This window comes from Sphaerodactylus townsendi, linkage group LG06, assembly GCF_021028975.2.
Source record: "Sphaerodactylus townsendi isolate TG3544 linkage group LG06, MPM_Stown_v2.3, whole genome shotgun sequence".
NCBI classification, from domain to species: domain Eukaryota; kingdom Metazoa; phylum Chordata; class Lepidosauria; order Squamata; family Sphaerodactylidae; genus Sphaerodactylus; species Sphaerodactylus townsendi.
The window spans coordinates 61,832,725-61,852,406 of record NC_059430.1 but is presented as its reverse complement, the minus strand read 5'-3'; the positions used below and the strand labels follow the sequence as shown (position 1 = coordinate 61,852,406).

General features: G+C 42.3%; 1 protein-coding gene across 1 annotated transcript in view; it reads right to left on the bottom strand.

The window, feature by feature from the left end:
• The window catches only part of PPM1H (protein phosphatase, Mg2+/Mn2+ dependent 1H), a 78,315-nt gene that overhangs the window by 31,654 nt on the left and 26,979 nt on the right, over positions 1-19,682 (bottom strand). Inside the window, 2 exon segments of the mRNA XM_048501574.1 lie at positions 735-819; positions 15,109-15,218. Of these exon segments, the coding sequence (XP_048357531.1) occupies positions 735-819; positions 15,109-15,218 (195 nt within the window).

Sequence of the window (19,682 nt, the reverse complement as noted above, 5' to 3'; positions counted from 1 at the left end):
GTATTCGCAAAAAATGGATGAATACAAATACTGTGCCTCTTCAAAGTGAAATATTCCATTCTTCTAACATAGATTTCAAAGAAGGAATGAACTTCAGAAGGATCACATGGCTTCAGAAGAGTTTCACATATCTAACCAAACTACTCCTCAGTGCATTCACCCATGGCTATGGCAGAACGAGAAATTATTTTCAGGATTTTTTTTTCCGAAAAGCATCAGTGTCATTTTAGCACAATAATTCCTATGAAAATCTCTGCATCAAATTAGTTGGAAGACAAACAGAATTGTATAGGATTATACAGTAGTTATATAGGATTATACAGTGGTTTCTGCACCAACAATTTTGAAATAAACAAACATCTGAACTTACATCTTCCAAATGATGGTGTGCCTGTGGATTATGGTATCTTAATGAGTTGCCAGAAACCTGGTTGCTACTCAAGATTAGAAGACTCTATTTCTCTGAATGTGTTGAATCCAGCCATTTTTTAAAATTTAATCTCACTTAATTCTCCTCCTTACTACAGTCCTGACAGATTTAGATTTTGTCCATGGAAGTCCCAAGTGCCTCAGAATAGCTTTTTTCATTTTCTTTTCTTTTTTCCTCCCATTTTCAGACACAGAAAAACTGGTTGGATCCAACCCAATATTCAGAATGGTGTTAAAGGTAAAATAAATTCCAGATAAAAGGTACAATAAATTTCAGATAAATTTCTAATTTTTATGGCTCTTACCAGATACTGCAGACGCTGACGTTCTGTTTCTGGAGTGAATTCTGAAGACACTGGAATAATTTCTCCATTTCGGATTATTATGGCCCTGTAATATCCAGAATACATTGTGATTGAACTGAAATTCAATTCTGATGAACATACCTTTTTAATGAACTGTTAATGATTTCTGGCAAAGCAGAGATGGCACACCCATAGCTTCTCTAGCTGTTCCAGTTTGTTAAAATTGCCTTTTCCAAAGGGAAAAAAAGAATGTCTAACAAAGGTGATTGAATCTCATGGCAACGATTATCCCAGTGGTATATGATGACCTCTAACGTATTTTCAAATATTTCATGAAATCTGCTTTCCTGTCATGTCAGAATATACCCATTCTTGCAGCAAATGGAGATGATAGAGTAAAACCCATTTTAAATACCAGCGTTACTTGGAATCTACCAAAGGGGATATCAATTACACTCATAAAATGGAGAAGAGGAAAACACTGTAAACTGCTTTGAATCTACACTGGAGGGAAAGATGGTTATAAATGATATACATACACAAACACACAACTTTTATTTTATTTTTGCAAAATAGACAGTTTGTTGTAGCTTAAATAATCCATTACGTTAACATTATAGTTACACATTATAAAGTTTTTACAAGAAACGTTGACCAAATTTTCTGTGGGAGCTTTGGATCTATACTATTTTAGATCTACCCAGCAGGAAAGGATGATTTTAAATGAAATATATATACAGAGAGAGAGATTATTTTTATTTTTGCAAAATGCAATAGTTTTTTAGTTTAATTCATTATATTAATGTTATAGTTATACATTACAAGAAAAGTTTCCAAATTTTCTGTTGTTGCAACCCATCATAAACTGTTTTTAAATTAGTCAGAATGATTCAAAGAAAGGCTTTGATTCAAGGAAATGCAAGTCCACAGTCCACTCTTCAACTGTGAGGTTTAAATCAGATTTCCAATAATGTGCAATTACTACACTAGCAACTGTCAACATAAGGGAAATTAGATTACGCTTATCATAGCAATATAGCTTGACAATATACGGTAACTTCAGCTGAAACAAGGAAGTCTATACCAAAACCCTTTTTCAAATAATCTATGACAGAGAATCAATAAATGTTTGCTCTGTCACATTGTCCACCACAAGAGTAAGCAATCTGCATTAGGTGATTTATAGTACCATCATATATCATAAGAACATAAGAACAAGCCAGCTGGATCAGACCAGAGTCCATCTAGTCCAGCTCTCTGCTACTCGCAGTGGCCCACCAGGTGCCTTTGGGAGCTCACATGTAGGATGTGAACACAATGGCCTTCTGCGGCTGTTGCTCCCGATCACCTGGTCTGTTAAGGCATTTGCAATCTCAGATCAAGGAGGATCAAGATTGGTAGCCATAGATCGACTTCTCCTCCATAAATCTGTCCAAGCCCTTTTTAAAGCTATCCAGGTTAGTGGCCATCACCACCTCCTGTGGCAGCATATTCCAAACACCAATCACACGTTGCGTGAAGAAGTGTTTCCTTTTATTAGTCCTAATTCTTCCCCCCAGCATTTTCAATGAATGCCCCCTGGTTCTAGTATTGTGAGAAAGAGAGAGAAATGTCTCTCTGTCAACATTTTCTACCCCATGCATAATTTTGTAGACTTCAATCATATCCCCCCTCAGCCGCCTCCTCTCCAAAAGAAAGAGTCCCAAACGCTGCAGCCTCTCCTCATAAGGAAGGTGCTCCAATCCTTCAATCATCCTTGTTGCCCTTCTCTGCACTTTTTCTATCTCCTCAATATCCTTTTTGAGATGTGGCGACCAGAACTGGACACAGTACTCCAAGTGCGGTCGCACCACTGCTTTATATAAGGGCATGACAATCTTTGCAGTTTTATTATCAATTCCTTTTCTAATGATCCCCAGCATAGAGTTTGCCTTTTTTTTACAGCTGCCATGCATTGAGTTGACATTCCCATGGAACTATCAACTAAGACGCCTAAATCCCTTTCCTGGTCTGTGACTGATAGCACTGACCCCTGTAGCGTGTATGTGAAGTTTGGATTTTTTGCCCCTATGTGCATCACTTTACATTTTGCTACATTGAACTGCATTTGCCATTTCTGAGCCCACTCACCTAATTTATCAAGGTTTACTTGGAGCTCTTCGCAATCCTTTGTGGTTCTCACCACCCTACATAATTTGGTATAATCTGCAAACTTGGCCACCACGCTACCCACCCCTACTTCCAGGTCATTTATGAATAGGTTAAAGAGCACTGGTCCCAAAACGGATCCTTGGGGGACACCACTCCCGACATCTCTCCATTGTGAGAACTTCCCATTTACACCCACTCTTTGTTTCCTGTTTCTCAACCAGTTTTTAATCCATAGGAGGACTTCCCCTCTTATTCCTTCATTGCTGAGTTTTCTCAACAGTCTCTGGTTTTCTCAACAGTATCATGGTTTTCTCAACAGTCTCTGGTTTTCTCAACAGTATCATGTTCATCTCTGTAGATTTTAGGTAATTGATGCTGTGACAAGCACCATTGGTATAACATTTTTATCAGATTTTCTCTAAATCCAAGGGAAATTGAAAAAGTTAAACTGCATGTAACGATATATCTCTACTTTAGAAACTTCATAATCCAGATTTTTTCCTACTTGGATTGAAACAGATGTTTAGACGCTTTAATTTTTGAACATAATGTTGCATGACTTATGGAAAGTAACTTCTTCAACAATTTAGATGCATATAGTCAACTGATTATAGATAATACTATTATTGATTTCCAAGAAGTTAATCGAACAAATTCCAGAGATCCGCTTATCAAATGAGAAATTTCCCTAAAAACTATCAAGAGGCCTCTAGGTGTAGCTGATTTGACTGTTACTATATTGTTCTGAAGGTACAAGACTAGGCAGCAGCACTAATAAAAATTATCAGTAAATTTTGGGTTTGTGTTTTTTAACCCAAAATTTTTCTATAAAGTCAAATAAAGCCAATATCTACCAACTTTGTTCAGCTATTACTGAAAAATATTTGGGTTAAAAAAAATTAAACCCACAATTGTTCAGTTCTCCCCCTCTGTTTCCCAAACCCTAGGAGGCTTGCAAAACAGGGGCGGGGGGGGGGGGAGGGAGAGAGAGAGAACTGCCCCTGTTAGCAGTGCCCCTGTCCAGAGGGCTTGGAAAGCTTCAGCAGGGAACAGATCCATCATATGGCACTGATTATATTTAGCATCACATGGAGGATCTGGCTGTCCCTTCCCCATGCTTTCTGAGTCTCAAAGGGCTTGGAAAGAACAGGCAGGGAAAAATTCTTCAAGTGGCACAGAGTTGTTCAGTGCCACATGAAGGATCTTGGTGTCCATTCACCCACCCACGCTTTTCCATACGGCTTGGGTGGGGAAAAGAACCTCCACGCAGCCCTGAGTTTGCTCAGCACAGCATTAAGGATCTAACTGTTCCTTCCCCTGACTGTGCTTTCCAAGCACCAAAGGGTGGAGGATCTGGCTGTCCCTTCTCCCATCAATGTTTTGAAAACCCCACCCATGAAATCAGATATTGTAGGCGGTTTCAATAGAGGCGGGAATCAAGGATTTCTTCCACGTCATAGTGTTTGGCCCTGTCAATCATCCGAGGAGCTGGTCAGGGAGGCAGGGAATGCCAGACATCAGAAGCGCGAGCCTTTTTTAGCAAACTGCAATGAAAAACGGTATATTTTGCTTAATGCCTTAGGCAATGCCAACCGAGCAGTAACATTGTTAATAAACTTTACAATCTGAAAAGGATCAATACATTTATGGCCTTATTTAGTGTACTTATGAATGTCACGTAAGTTCTTGGTAGACAAATTCACCCAATCCCTCACATGTAAGGACATGGGCTGCCAGTGTTTATCAGCCTGTTGTCTTTAGCTTTCTGCAGGGCACGCAAAATAGCGTCCCAGCCATCAACAATGTTTTGTATCCAATTCTGTTGATCCGGGGGGGTCTACTGGCGATTGACCAAGAAAGGGAAGAGGTTTTGCAGACCGTCCAGTAACCACCTCAAAGCGGGTCTTGCCCGTGCTACTGTGAACCGCATTATTGTAAGCTTATTCTGCATAGGGCAAGAAATCTACCCAATTATCCTGGTGGTAGTTACTATAGCACCTGAGGTATTGTTCCAGAGTCTGGCTCCGACTGGCCATCTGATTGAGCGTGGTATGGTGATGTCAGACCCTGGTCAACACCCAACAGGTGAAGAAACAATTTCCAAAACTTTGACACGAATTGGGGGCCCCAGTCTGAGATTATTTTCTCAGGAGCAGAATGCAACCTGCTGAATGCTGAATGAACAACTTGGCCAACTGGGGAACAGAGAGAATGGAGGCGGAAGGGATCAAACAAGCCTGTTTCGAAAACAGGTCCACCACCATTCAAATCATGGTTTTCCTATGGCTGTCAGGGAGATCAGTGATAAAATCCATAGAGATCACCCACCAAGGGCCATCTGGTGCTGAGATAGGGTGCAAGAGTCCATGGGGTTTCCCCAAAGCAGATTTGGCAGTAGCGCAAACAGAACAACCCCGATAATAAGCCTCAATGTACGCCACCAAAACTGTCTCCTTAGGAGGTGCCATGTCTTCAAAAAGTCAAAATGAATCGTGCCCCTGTGGATTATGAGGTTGCGCAGCGGGGGCGGGACAAACAGTCGCCCTTCCTCCATAAACAGTCACAAAGTATCAGAGATGTACCACCTTCCTGTGGTGAAACGGGCTGTTTTCCCACCTCCAAGAAGGAGGAGAGCAAGGAGGATGGAGCCATGGGGAGTGCAGGAGGTGACGACTCGTGCTGCAGGCGGGTCTGGGCATGAGTGACAGCCAATCCAAGCTAGGTGGGTGTGAGTATGGTACAGGGTTCAGAACGTAATTCCACACCCTCACCCGCCTCAACCGGGAGGCACGAGAGAGCGTCAGCGAGCCCCAGAAAAAATGAACCATAAACTTAAAGCGGGAAAAGAAATCAGCCCAATGCAACTGCTTTGCTGACAATCTACCAGGAATACTAAGGGCCAATAGGTTCTTGTGATCTATCCAGACCTCGAACGGGAGGGAGGGTGGCGCCCTCCAGCCAGCGCCGCAAAGTAGCCATATGAAATTACAAGCCAATTTTTTTTCAAGAAAGTCCCGTTGGGCTGTGTCTTCAAGTCGGCTCATAGGATACAGTCTACCTTTGGGCAATTTGGCACCTGGGATCAGGTCAGTCTTACAGTCAGTGGGTCTATGAGGAGGGAGGTGTTACATTCAGTTTCCTCAAAGACACGGTGCAAATCTCAATAAGGAGTGGGGATAGCAAAACCCTCCACACTCTGCACCTGTGGAGGAACATCAGCTGTGGGTGGTAGTGGAGGATCAATTCATGCATGCTCTCCACAAGAAGAGGCCGTGAAACAGACAATGCGATCAACCCATTTAATGGTAGGGTCATGATCCTGTAGCCATGACATGTCCAAAACTATTGGATGTTTGGGAATAGGGACTACAATGCTGGGCACACTGGAGTAACACCTTCTCAGTTTTATACATTGCAGCTGTACCTCCAAGTGGGCTCCCGTCCTTCTGGGAGAAGTGGATGGGTTGGCGTAGTGGAATTGTTTCTGAACCCAGCCCTTCCACTACAGTGGGATGCATGAGTCAATGATAACTCCATGAGTCAATCAAGGCTTGGACAAACATCCTGGTATTTTTCAGGGGGTTAGGCAAAGCCATGGTAAGTTCTAATGGTTTCCCCATCACTCACCCATTCTCCGGACAGTCGCACAGTGGGTGGAGGCACGGGGATGGCGATGAGACCAGTACCGGAAGCTTCCTCTTCGGAATATGCTAGAATAGGATCCGGTGAAAGAGCCAACTTTGTAGCACCTTTCTTCGGCCTAGGCAGCTTCGCCGTGGACGTTTTGGGCGCTGGGGGAGCTTTGGTAGGTGGTTTTGCAGGTGGAGGTTTGGTGGGGCAGACCACAGTGAGATGACCTGACTCTCCGCAAAACAAACACAGCCCTAAGCGACATCTGTGAGCGTAAGGGGTCTTGGAAGCAGCCGGGGGCACAGGGGCTGGGGCTCTGCGAAGCGTAAATGTAGGCTGGGCAGGACAGCGATGAAGTGATATTTACCATTCCAGAAGTGAAGTGGTCCAAGGAGAGAGAGAGAGTAAGAGAAGCCAGCACTTCTCCCATAGAAGAATTGAGACCCTAACTCCTCCCAGGGTCTGACTAAAATAAAGTACTTGTTTGACTGGAACAACTTGAAGCTTGAGACTTTGATTCTTTCTTGACTTCTTTCAAGAAAGTCCACTTTGTCTGTGCTTTCTCTTGGTTCCTTTCTGTATCACCTTAAACTTAATGCTCTTCATACACACTACATCTTACATTTTTATACTCCTTATACATCTTAGACGTAAGAGATATTGCAGCCTTCCAGCACCACTGGCACCTTAGACTAAATTAACTGAACTGGAGCACTTCTGGGTAATAAGGAAAACTGTGAGGCTGTTGCCTCTAGGGGGCTTCTTAAAGGGACAGGGTCTAACTACAGTTAGAACACTATACAAAAGGAACTAAACCCATACTAACTGTCTTTGGGTCCTTGTTTGGACCACTTCAGCCCACTTGACCAGATGGATGTGGACAGGACGCTGTACGCTGCACAATCTACCACTTGTCCTTTTGACCCATGCCCTTCCTGGTTGGTGAAAGCTAGCAGGGGGAGCTACAGAGCCACCTGTTGGATATTGTCAACAACTCCCTTGACAAAGGCCTTTTCCCAGGTTAGCTTAAAGAGTCGGTGGTCCGCCCGCTCCTGAAAAGACCACTGTTAGATCCTTGGGATCTGGCCAATTACCGCCCAGTTTCAAATCTTCCGTTTCTGGGTAAGGTAATTGAGCGAGTGGTGGCGGATCAGCTAAAGCAGTTCCTGGATGATGCAAATGTATTGGATCCTTTCCAGTCCGGCTTCCGCACAGCTTATGGGACTGAGACGGTGTTGGTTGCCATCATGGATGAACTCCGGCTTCACTTGGATAGAGGAAGTTCAGCACTGCTGGTGTTGTTAGATCTCACTCGTTCAATGTGGTAGATCATGACCTTTTGGTCTACCGCCTAACCGGTATTGGAGTTCAGGGGAGCCTTGTGCTGACTGGCTTCATTTTTCCAAGGCTGGGGACTGCAGGGGCATCGGGGGGAGAGAACTCCAGGTGTCATCCCATAACATGTGGGGTGCCGCAGGGAGCGATTCTCTCCCTGATGCTTTTTAACATCTACATGCACCCACTGGCAGCTTTAGTCTGGAGTTTTGGGCTGCAGTGCCAACAGTACGCAGATGGAGAGCCACGTGTCTTCAGCCACTGATGCTCTCCAGCATTGTTTAGACGCTATTGCTGGTTGGTTGAGTGCAAGTTGGCTGAAGTTAAATCCTACAAAGACGAAGGTCCTGTGGCTGGGTCAGGGAGAATGTCCAGCATCCTTTGGCCTGCCAATGCTGCATGGTGAGGTTTACAGCTTGCCTCATCTGCCAAAAGCCTAGGGGTGATTCTAGACCCGGCTTTATCGCTGGAGGCCCAGGTCACCCGGATGGCCCAGATGGCTTTCTACCATCTGCAGCAGGCACGGCAACTGGCCCTGTACCTCTCCCGTCCTGATCTAGCCACTGTGATCCACACAACAGTCACCTCCAGGTTAGACTATTGTAACTCGCTCTACGCGGGCTTGCCTTTAGCCATGATCTGGAAATTAAAACTCATCCAGAATGCGGCAGCCAGACTGCTTACAGCTAATTCGAGCAGGGAGCAGATTACACCAATCCTATACTATCTGCACTGGCTGCCGATCGAGTTCCAGATTGTGTTTAAAGTGTTGGTCTTGACCTTTAAGGCCATTCATGGCCTCGGACCTACATACCTGAGGGACCGCCTCTCCCCATATTTCCCTGTCAGGCCCCTCTGCTCCTTGGAGGAGGACCTAATCGTGATCCCTGGCCCCAAAAAAGATCAGACTGGCCTCTATGAGGGCCAGAGCTTTTTCAGCCCTGGCCCCTACCTGGTGGAACAGGCTCCCTAAGAAGATCAGGGCCCTGTGGGACTTGCAGAGTTTTTGAAGGCCTGTAAGACGGACCTGTTCCGCCAGGCATTTGGCCAGCCTGGTTAAATACATCTACCTTTCAATCTGGCCTCCTGTGGGCACAGGGGTTGGGAAGGGGAGAGCAGTCAGATGCCATCTGCATTTTATGGGTTCTTTTTATGGGTTTTTGTTATGATGTTTTAAATTATGTTTTTATGTATGTTTTAAAACTATTGTTCACCACCCTGAGCCCTTAAGGGGAGAGCAGTATACAAAATTAATAAAATAAAATAAACTATAGGGACAACTGAGGTGTAATAAGAAAATAGCAAGAACTTCTCTGGGGGCATGACACTCCCCGTCTAAAACTTCTTATGGAAGTTTTACATCTATTAATTACTTATCTATCACTAATACCTAACATCAACTATTCCAACTAACAAACTTGATTGCAGAATTCAACTGCACGAGCCACTGAAGAGTATTCTGGATTTCTCAAAAAATCTAGCTCTCTCAACCATTGGGAATCCATGAGCTGGGCGAGATAAATACATATCTCCTTGTATTGTCGAAGGCTTTCTCGGCCGGAATCACTTGGGTGCTGTGTGGTTTCCGGGCTGTATGGCTAGAACACGGCCATACAGCCCGGAAACCACACAGCACCCAACATATCTCCTTGTTTGTTGACTTGTTCCAAGGCTGCAAGTGCTGATTTCCAGTTTTCCCATCTGGACTTTTCAAGATCTGACAGAGGTTGATCCCAGTCCTTTATGTCATGAGTTAACTCTCTCAACAAACACTTTCCTTGGATAACAACTGGTGCAGCAAATCCAAGATGGTCACAGATACTGTGAACAGTAGATAACACTCCTCTTTGTATGAAGCTTTTCTGTGTATCTGGAACTCGAAAAGGAAATTTGTCTTGCACAACATTCCAACATAAACCTAGGCTTCTCTGTATTAGTTCAAATTCTTGTCCTAATTCTAAGGTTTCCATTCCCTTTGCTCTGTCTTCTTTGGGAAAGGCTTGCAACATTTCTGGGCTGTTTGAAACAATCTTATATAATCTTATGTTGGCTGTGGCTAACATCTGATGCATGTTTCTGAGAAGATCAATTGCTTCTTGTGGTGTGGGTGTAGATTTTAATGCATAATCTACATAAAAGTCTCTGCAAACAAATCGACATACCTCTGGCCCATATTGGTGATCTAAGAACTGTGCTGTTTTCTTGAGTCCATAGTTTGCAATGGCTGGCGAGGGACTGTTTCTAAAAACATGCATGCACATGCTATATTCTTGCACTTCAGATATCTGATGTGGATCCTTAAACCACAGGAAACGGAGATAAACTCTATGGTCTCCTTTGACCCAAAAGGAATAAAACATTTGCTGAATGTCTGCCATGACTGCAATGGCTTCTTTTCTAAAACACAAAAGTATGCCAACGAGATTGTTGATTAAATCCGGTCCTGCATGGAGGCATCCAAAAAATCAAGTAGCCTTATATATAACTGAAAATCACTTCAGCAGAGGCTGAAAGACAAATAGTCATGCCATTAAGCTCTCTCTGAGCCAATTACTAAGATCGGAGGTAGAGTATATCGATTGATCTTGAAAAAAATTGAGAAACTAACTAAAACACCATATGGGCAGCACATTATTCTAACCTTCAACTGCCCCATAATTCTGATAATGCGGCTTAGTATGAGTAAATTTCTTGCAATTTTTCAAATATCAGTTAAGAGTTTTTGCTAATGAATCTATCTTTTCATTAATTCCACCTCCTAATCCAGAGGCAATATCAGCAGGAAGGCCAAATGTTAAGCTTCAGACTACGTCCCACATAGTTGGCAGGATAGGAACTAAAATTAAAACAGTCCCTGACACAAGAATAATTTAACCTCAGATATTCAGACTTTTAATTTGTTAAGAACTTTATAGTCTGGAAAATGTATAAGAATGGACACCACCTTTAATGAACTAAAGTGATCACTGGGCAACTTATGTTCCAAGATAGAGTCCAAATTCTTACAACCATAGGACCTTTTGATTCTGGTGGGTTTTCCAGGCTGTGTGGCTGTGGTCTGGTAGATTTTGTTCCTAACACTTCGCCTGCATCTGTGACTGGCATCTTCAGAGGTGTATCACAGAGAAAATGACACAGTGTGAAACAGACTTTTCTCTGTGATACACCTCTGAAGATGCCAGCCACAGATGCAAGCAAAATGTTAGGAACAAAATCCACCAGACCACGGCCACACAGCCTGGAAAACCCACCAGAACCAGTTGAATCCGGCCGTGAAAGCCTTTGACAATAGAGGACCTTTTGTTTCTCAGTACCAGCTCTACCCAAGGACATAGTTCAATGGCCTTGCATAATGACAAACTATCAGGTCTGGAAATCCAAGGGCAACAACTGCATCCTAAAATTTCTAGTATAATTACCAGTGCTCCAGAGAATGTCCTACAACCAACTTGAACACATCCCCCTATGAAGGAGACTATGGAGGAGACAAAGCAGATTAACCAGTTAGAAATATTTATTTGTGTTAATACAATGGCCTAGAATTTGGTTCTATCACATTCCCCAGCACTGGATTCCCACTTTAGCCTACAGAAGAAACATCCTTTCCCACAGACAGTATGCCCACAAAACAAAACTACTGACAAAATTTCAAACCTTTGAATAGAGGAAGACTTTACCTGGAGCCCTTTAAATGAAGATCCTCTAGAAAACTCAAGTTCCTAATATGGAATATCGCAGCGTGGCTATTTAATTCAGCTGATACCTCCTTTGATTTCTGTCTAATTCAACAAGATATTATCTGCCTATAAGAGATAAGGTGCCAAGTATCCCTCCACAATGACAGTTTTGATACATTTAGCCTCCCAGCTATTCCTGGGGGAGGAAAGGGCAGAGCCGAGGGACATTTGGCTCTTCTTTTGTCTGCAAAACTTTGTGCTTTTTCTACTGCCCTTAACTCATCCATCCTGTGGGCTCATTCAACCACCATAGATTCCTGGTAGTTAATGTACACCTGCTCTCTCAGGGCACAATCTGTGAAGTTGAAGACATCTGCTGTCTTTTTGGGGAATACTTGAATAACCTGTTACTGCTTTTTCAGATGCTCTAGTTATAACTGCTGGTGCTTTTAATGCAAACCTGGCTCCTCTGATGAAGATTTATTTGATCATTTTAATTTTACCCTTCCAGACTATGAATCATTAAGAATTTTACCACCCAGACTTTCCGAAGATGCTAAACTAAATAGGAAAGGTTGGCATCTTGTCCAACTGGCATATAAGCTAGACCTTCTTAATGAACTAACCCAGGGCAATATATCTGGAGAATTCACATACTGGTCTGAACAGGTCTGAACAGTGCTATTGACTTCATTTTGACCTCATGCTCTTTCCTAGATTATGAATTATCCTTGAAAGTTGGGATGCACCTGGATGGCAATCATTTACTAATTGCACCTCACACCTGAAGGTAGAAACATCTTTGCCAGGAGGCTCACAAACCTGATCAGAAGGGCTTTAAACTGAGTTATGATGGGGAGGGAGACAGTATTCAAGCAGACAGGAGTTCATCAAGTGATAGTGATGATAGTCTAAAGCAGGGGTAGGGAACCTGCGGCTCTCCAGATGTTCAGGAACTACAATTCCCATCAGCCTCTGTCAGCATGGCCAATTGGCCATGCTGGTAGGGGCTGATGGGAGTGAATTCCTAGGCCTCGGAAAACCTGATTCTGATGTAGGCTCGATATCCAGCTCCATATATCCTTACCCAAGTCTCCTGGTGATGCAGTACTGAATCTAAATCCAAGGGTATAACTGCCTAAAATGGCACTGTGGGCAAACACAATGACTCACCCTGCCACAGGCACCACTTGGGCAGTTCATGTGGGGATCACCATTGAAAAATAGGATGTTTTTTGCAGGCTGAAGCTCTAAGCATAAGCATTTTTATTGTCATTGTGCACGCACAACGAAATTTACAGCAGCATTCCTCGATGCACCCAATTTCAGACTCATACATCATCCTCACTTTCCCCTTCCTCCACCCATCCCTACACAGCCCCAAACACATCAACACAAAGCCGCGGAGTTTAGCATAGCCACAGCTCTAGAGTAGAAGCTGTCTCTAAGCCTCTTTGTCCTAGTTTTGATAGACCTGTATCGTCTGCCAGATGGTAACAGTTCAAAAAGAGAGTGTGCTGGATGAGACGGGTCCCTCAGAATATTTTGGGCTTTTTTAAGGCTTCGGGAATTATAGAGTTCTTCCAAGGAGAGAGGGCAGCCGATAATCCTTTGTGCAGTAGTGATCACCCTTTGGAGCACCTTCCTATCTGCCACTGTGCAACTGGAGAACCATACACAGCTGCAGTGAGTTTAAGACACTCTCTATAGCACAGCGGTAAAGGACACCAGGAGTTTTCCATCCAGTTATTTGCTTCCTTAAAAGTCTCAGATAGTACCCAGTCTTTGCTGGGCCTTCTTAACCACCACGGCAGTCTATGCGCCCCAGGTCAAGTCCTCTTTAATCCATGCTGTAGAAATTGAAAACTAGCCACCGCTCTACTTGATCTCCATTTATGTCGGGGGCTAAGATTCACAGGCTATAAGCTCCTTTGTCTTGTTAGTATTAAGAACCAGGTTATTTTCCCTGCACCATGAGAGCAGTCGGTCCACCTCACTCCAATAGGCAGACTCATCCCCTCCAGAGATGAGCCCCACCACCGTTGTGTCATCGGCAAATTTGATAATGGTGTTACTATGATAGACAGGAGTACAATCATATGTATAAAGGGTGAACAATAAAGGACTCAACACACAGCCCTGTGGCGTTCCCATATTTAGAGTAAGAACTGATTAAACCCGATTTCCCAGTCTAATCCTCTAAGGAGCGATCAGACAAAGAAGTCCCTAATCCACAAACAGATTGAATGTGAGTCAAGATCTAGTTTTGTCACCAGTCTTTGTGGCAAGATTGTATTAAATCTTGGAACTAAAGTCCACTTAAAAGAGCATTGCATATAATTCCCCTGTTGTTTCAGATCGTCAAAGCAGTGTAGAGACAAATGGCAATGGCGTCCTCCGTAGATCTGTTTGTCCGATATGCGAACTGATGTTTATCAAATGTATCTGGAAGGCAAGAACTAATATGCCTATGGACCAGTTTTTCAAAACACTTCATGATGATGGGGGTGAGTGCCACTGGTCTATAATCCTGAAGATTGTCAGCAGGAAATCTCTTTGGTAGTGGAACAATGATGGAAGCCTTCAAACAAGATGGAATGGTGGACTGGGATAAAGATCGATTAAAGATCCCAGTAAAAACACCAGCCAGTTGGTTAGCGCATTCCTTTAACACCCGACCGGGAATACCATCCGGTCCAGCAGCCTTTCTTGGATTCACAGCCCTCAAAACTTGCCTCACCTCATGTTCCTCCACGGTGAGGAGTGAGCTCTATCCAAGGACTTGCTAGGAATGAGATAAAAACTACAGAACTTTTTCTAAGCAAGCACTCAACCACCCCCCTCGACCTTAACAGTCTCACCAAACCATTCCGGGAAGTATGCCAGCCAGCAGCAGATAACATACAGTTGCAAAAGCAAAAACATGTGTTTACCAGTTCCCAAAACAAGAAGTCTGTTCTCATCTTTACACCTGGCTTTTACCATCCCCTTTATCCTGTTGCAAGTTCTCCCTCCCACTTTCCCAAGAAGTTGCGAAAAACAGTCCACGAAGCTAAGGCACCCCAAGGTCGGTGACAGATAGTAACAGAAAGCCACCTGGCTTCCTGCCCACACAAGATAACAGATACAACACTGTTTCTCATGAGACTAGGGTGTCAGGGAAAGTCTAGTTATCTACAAAGCATGTAAAGTCACAAAGTATAGATCATGGAAAGAATGCTCCAGATGGCAGTGGCAACATAAAGCAGGCTGGTTACATATACTTGTAGCAGTATTGATTTGTAGTTTTAAACAGTTACACTGAGTTAGGAATACATCTCAAATCACCCTGACAGGAACATATCTACTGATTGACAGATTTCTGGAGCACAACTCCGTCAACTCCTGGTACAGCCCAAATGTCTTCTGAAATATTGCTTCTGGGAGGCAGGGTATGTCATGAAAAAAATCATAAAATAAATTTGAGATCCATTCAAATTCTGATACCAGCATTAATCTTGGCAGGGCTGTTATTGTGACTGCTCTTTAAAATGGTTCATCCTTACTAAGTCTAAGTGGAGCATCCCATGAACTTGGCTTACCTGCTATCCCAGCATTATACATAGAGCTTTCCTAGTAAGTACACCACAATAAGGGCTGTGCAACCACCAGATATATTGTACACAGTTCTTTCTCGCTCTATCTGTAAATCCTGGCGGGGAAAGGAACAAAAAACAAGATTTAGAAAATATTTTCAAAGCTACTGTTCCCCCTTTCCTTGAATCTGTGTATCAATATATCGAGTTTCTCAATGCTGCTGACTGGAAAAGAATGTTACCTACATAGAAAAATAAATCTACTGAGAAAGAAGCAAAATATTGACAGAAAGTTTGGTAGAAGAGAAAAAACAAACTAGCAAAAAGATTTCCTCCTTTACAAGCAAGAGAAAATCCAGGCCTGCATATACAGCAGAGCATGGGGTAAAATCCTAAAGGTGTTCAACTGGACAAGTTCATTTGATCTCTTGATCCCAAGGAGGGAGGAATACGATTTCCTGTTCTACCAGTGAGAAATCTCTTTTAGTCCAAAAAAAAAGGAGGAGAGCTTTTTTTAAAAGGGTATTACATAGAGCCACTAATCTTAAATATTAACTGGATTTATTTTATAATGCTTTAATATTTCCAGCTCCTATTGGATGTTTAAAAGTTAATTTTGTTGTAGACAGAGCACAGAGTACAAATGCATACATCAAAGAAAAAAGGTTAATTTGATTTCCACCCTTCTCCTGTCCCCAACAATCTGAACTGGTATAACTGAGAGTTCTATCATTTCATTTCTACTTCAGTGTAAACCAGGCACACGCATATTTTCTGCCAGACAAGATATCATTGTAGAATACTCACAAAGAGAACAACTTCATTTTTAAAAGCAAATGTAGCATGACAGTATTGTGGGTGTAAAGTGCCATCCAGTCCAGACAACTTATGATAACCACCTATGTAGTTTTCAAGACAAGAAACAGAAACAGAATGGTTTACTATAGCCTGCCTCTGCAGTGACATTGGTATTCCTTGGTGGTCTCCCAACCAAATATTGACCAGGGCTGGACCCTGCTTAGATTCAAGATTTGATTAGCCTGGGCTGTTCGGGCAGGAGCCTAGCAAATTATACGAGCAGAGAATTAAAAACATTATCCTGAAGCATGGAATACTTTGTGGATCTGGGAATACTACCAATTAAAGAGCCATCCTGAGAGCTATTTTGTTTCTATGTTGTTAAGCTTGGAAATCTTGTAGGAAACAAACCTTACACAGATAATCACATGAATGAATTTTTTACACTACAGATACATGAATGAATTTTTGGTAGAGTAGAGAAGCACTTCTGGCACTTTGGACTCTGAATATTTTCAGAGCTTAGATGAGTCACAGTGTGCAAGCTTTGAAGTGACTGTTATTTGAGGAACCAAGGAGGTGCCACATCTATGCTCAAATTTTGCCTACCTTGGCATATGACTGGAAGGGATTGCCTGGTGGTCCAAATATTTAACTAAAGAAATTAATTATCAGTGCCAGCAGGTGGTGTGAAACCCAATCTGGAAAAGCCATATGTGGACCCCCCAAAATTTGAATCACCTCCATGCAGTGGAAATGGCTCTTTTAGGACAATGTGCTCAAACAGATAGTAGCTGATCAACTTCTTGGAAGAGATGGATTATCCAGACACATTATGATCCAGTTTGGAACCTTTTCCAGTTCATGAACTATACAGCTCTGTAAGCCTGTTTTACTAATGACTAGTTCTGGCTGGAGCCACAACTGCTGCCTTTTGTCAAAGATCATGCATAGCCTGTCATACTCATCTATATTAGATTACTTTTTGCAATGTGCCCTAAGGGAGACTATCTTTCCAAAACAGTTCAGATACTTCACCTGCAAGGGATTATGGACAAGACTCTATTGGAGAAAAGATCTCACATGTTGAAAGCGTAAGGTGGCTGCCAATTCAATATGCTATTTTTTTTACCATAAAACCCTAAGCTCATCACTTCAAAACCTTCTACATGGGCTCTGTTCTGTGAGCCTTCAGAGGTAATCGTAACTACAGTCAGGTTTTCTGCTGTGACCCATCGTTTCTGCTGTTATTTGTAGTTTATTGTCATGCCCTTATATAAAGCAGTGGTGCAGCACTTACTTAAGGTACTGTGTTCAGTTCCTGATTGCCACATCTCAAAAGGATATGAGACAGATAGAAAAAGAGTGCAAGAAGACGCGATGATGATTGAGGGATTGGAACACCCTTCCTCATGAGGAGAGGCTGCAGCATTTGGGACTCTTTGGTTTGGAGGAGCAGTCTGAGGGAGATATGACTGAAGTCTATAAAATTATGCATGGAGATAGAAAATGTTATCAGAGAGAAATTTTTCTCTCTTTCTCCTATACTAGAACCAGGGTCATACATTGAAAATGCTGCAGGGAAGAACTAGGACTAATAAAGGAAACATTTCTTCATGTAGCGTGATTTGGAATATGCTGCCACAGGAGGTGGTGATGGTCACTAACCTTGATAGCTTTAAAATGGGCTTGGACAGATTGATGGGGAGAAGTCGATCTATGGCTACCAATCTTGATCCTCCTTGATCTCAGATTGCAAATGCCTTAGCAGACCAGGTGCTCCCAGGGCAGCAGCAGCAGGAGGAGGTCATTGCTTTCAAATCCTGCATGTGAGCTCCCAAAGGTATCTAATTGGAGCCACTCGCAGTAGCAGAAGCTGGATAGATGGACTCTGGTCTGATCCAGCAGGCTCTTATGTTCTTATAGAACTTAATGCACCACATAAAAGCGTTATTTATCTAGATATTTTGTTGAAGACAAAGTCACAAATGTGAATATTTCCTCCTTTCCTACCAATTTATTCTATCTTCTGTTCTTCAGTGTGCTCTCATTTTGATCTTAAAATATATTATTTGCTATTTCATTATATAGATAAGGCTGTTTATATTGTACATTGCTGATTAAATTGTTGTGTTTGTTTGCTGGTCTTTTCACTGATACATTTTACAGTCCTGTTTGCCACACTGTGCATTATTAACTGCAGGAACCTGAGTATTTAAAATAAAATAAGCCAAGACCAGCTGTAAACACTTTCGTTAATTAAGATAAATGTTAATGGGGCAGAAATGAACAAGCCAAATGGTTCACTATGAAAAGAAGGGACTAGGAATTGGCCGTAGGAAGACTTTTTTCTTAGCTTCTTGAAAAAATTACTGTGTTTAGTCATGCTGATTTCAATTAAACACAGCTTATGTGCATTTTATACACAATCAATACATCTAATTTTCAATGATAAAATCAAGAGACTTGTGCGTGGACAAGCCAAAACAGATCTTTATACACAAACCAGATAAAAGCTACAGGTTCACAGAAAAACTGAAATGTTTAAAAAATACACTGCAGTGTTAAAATGCTTAACATGACAGAAGTTGTGCTTGTAGCTTTAAGAAACAAATTCCCTCAGTGGCCTTTGCTAGGCAACAGGAACAATGTGCCAGTCTTCAAATCCTGGTTTCTTAACGATGATGTTTTGGCCTTTAATGATCCTATTGGGACCAGGCCTAGCAGCAACCACTGGGCAATTTGCAACTATGATTCACCCAAGCCTCACTGCTTGCTACTGTTCAACAGTTACCCATTCCCTAATAACCATAGTGGTTAAATGATGACAGGTTCAGATTAGGATGCTAGAAGCAGAGTATGAATCCATATTCTTTTGTGGAAGTTCACTGGTGTGATTGTAAAATAAAATATAGCTTGAGATGAAGAGGCTGTATGAATAGGAAGGAGAAAAGGAAGCAATTAACATTGAAGATATGGGTCTGCCAAGAAAGAGGAGGAAATAATATGGGAAGGGTAATACAGAATGAGGTGTCCCACACATGTCCTTGCAGGCTCTCCACCATGCAAATCAGCACATAATACATCTTGGCCAGTCATTTTCCTAGAAGGGAAGCTGCCAGGAGGAGATAAGGAAGCATGGATAAAAATAGGGAACAAAATAAAAGGCAAGTTAGTTGGTGGGTGAGAGGAGAGAAAGGAAGAGGGAAATGTGACAATATGGACGTTGCTAGGAGAAAAGAAAACAATGTGGGAAGATACAGGAGGAGATGCAGGTTTCCTAATGTGGAACTGGGAAGGAAGGAGAGAAAATAGAAGATGAGATCAGTTAAAAGCAGGTTTTTGAAGTAAATGAAGAAGAAAGGAAGCAGGAAAAGGGGAAAGAAGCAGGAAAGGGAAAGATGAAACAGTCTACAAAAATTAAATGAGATGCCTCCAACCCCTCAAGCCCTTGTGGGTCCCTTGCTTTATGTAATTTATGGAAGACTGAATCATTAGCCAATTAACAATTGTAATCAACTTCAGACACATAATACAGAGCAGTCTAAAAATCTTGTTCCCTGTCTGTTAATATATTCATTTTAGTTACCCTATAAGAATCAGCTCTAATTTTCCCTTTTATACATATTTTTTACTCTTATCACAATTAAATTCATCTAAGACAAAAGTCTGTAGAAATAGAAACTAAGAGAATTAGACACCCAATTTCTATTAACAGTCAAGCTCTGCAATCAATTTTAAAATCCTATAGAAAGGAAAATGGAGAAACAGGAAGTTTCAAA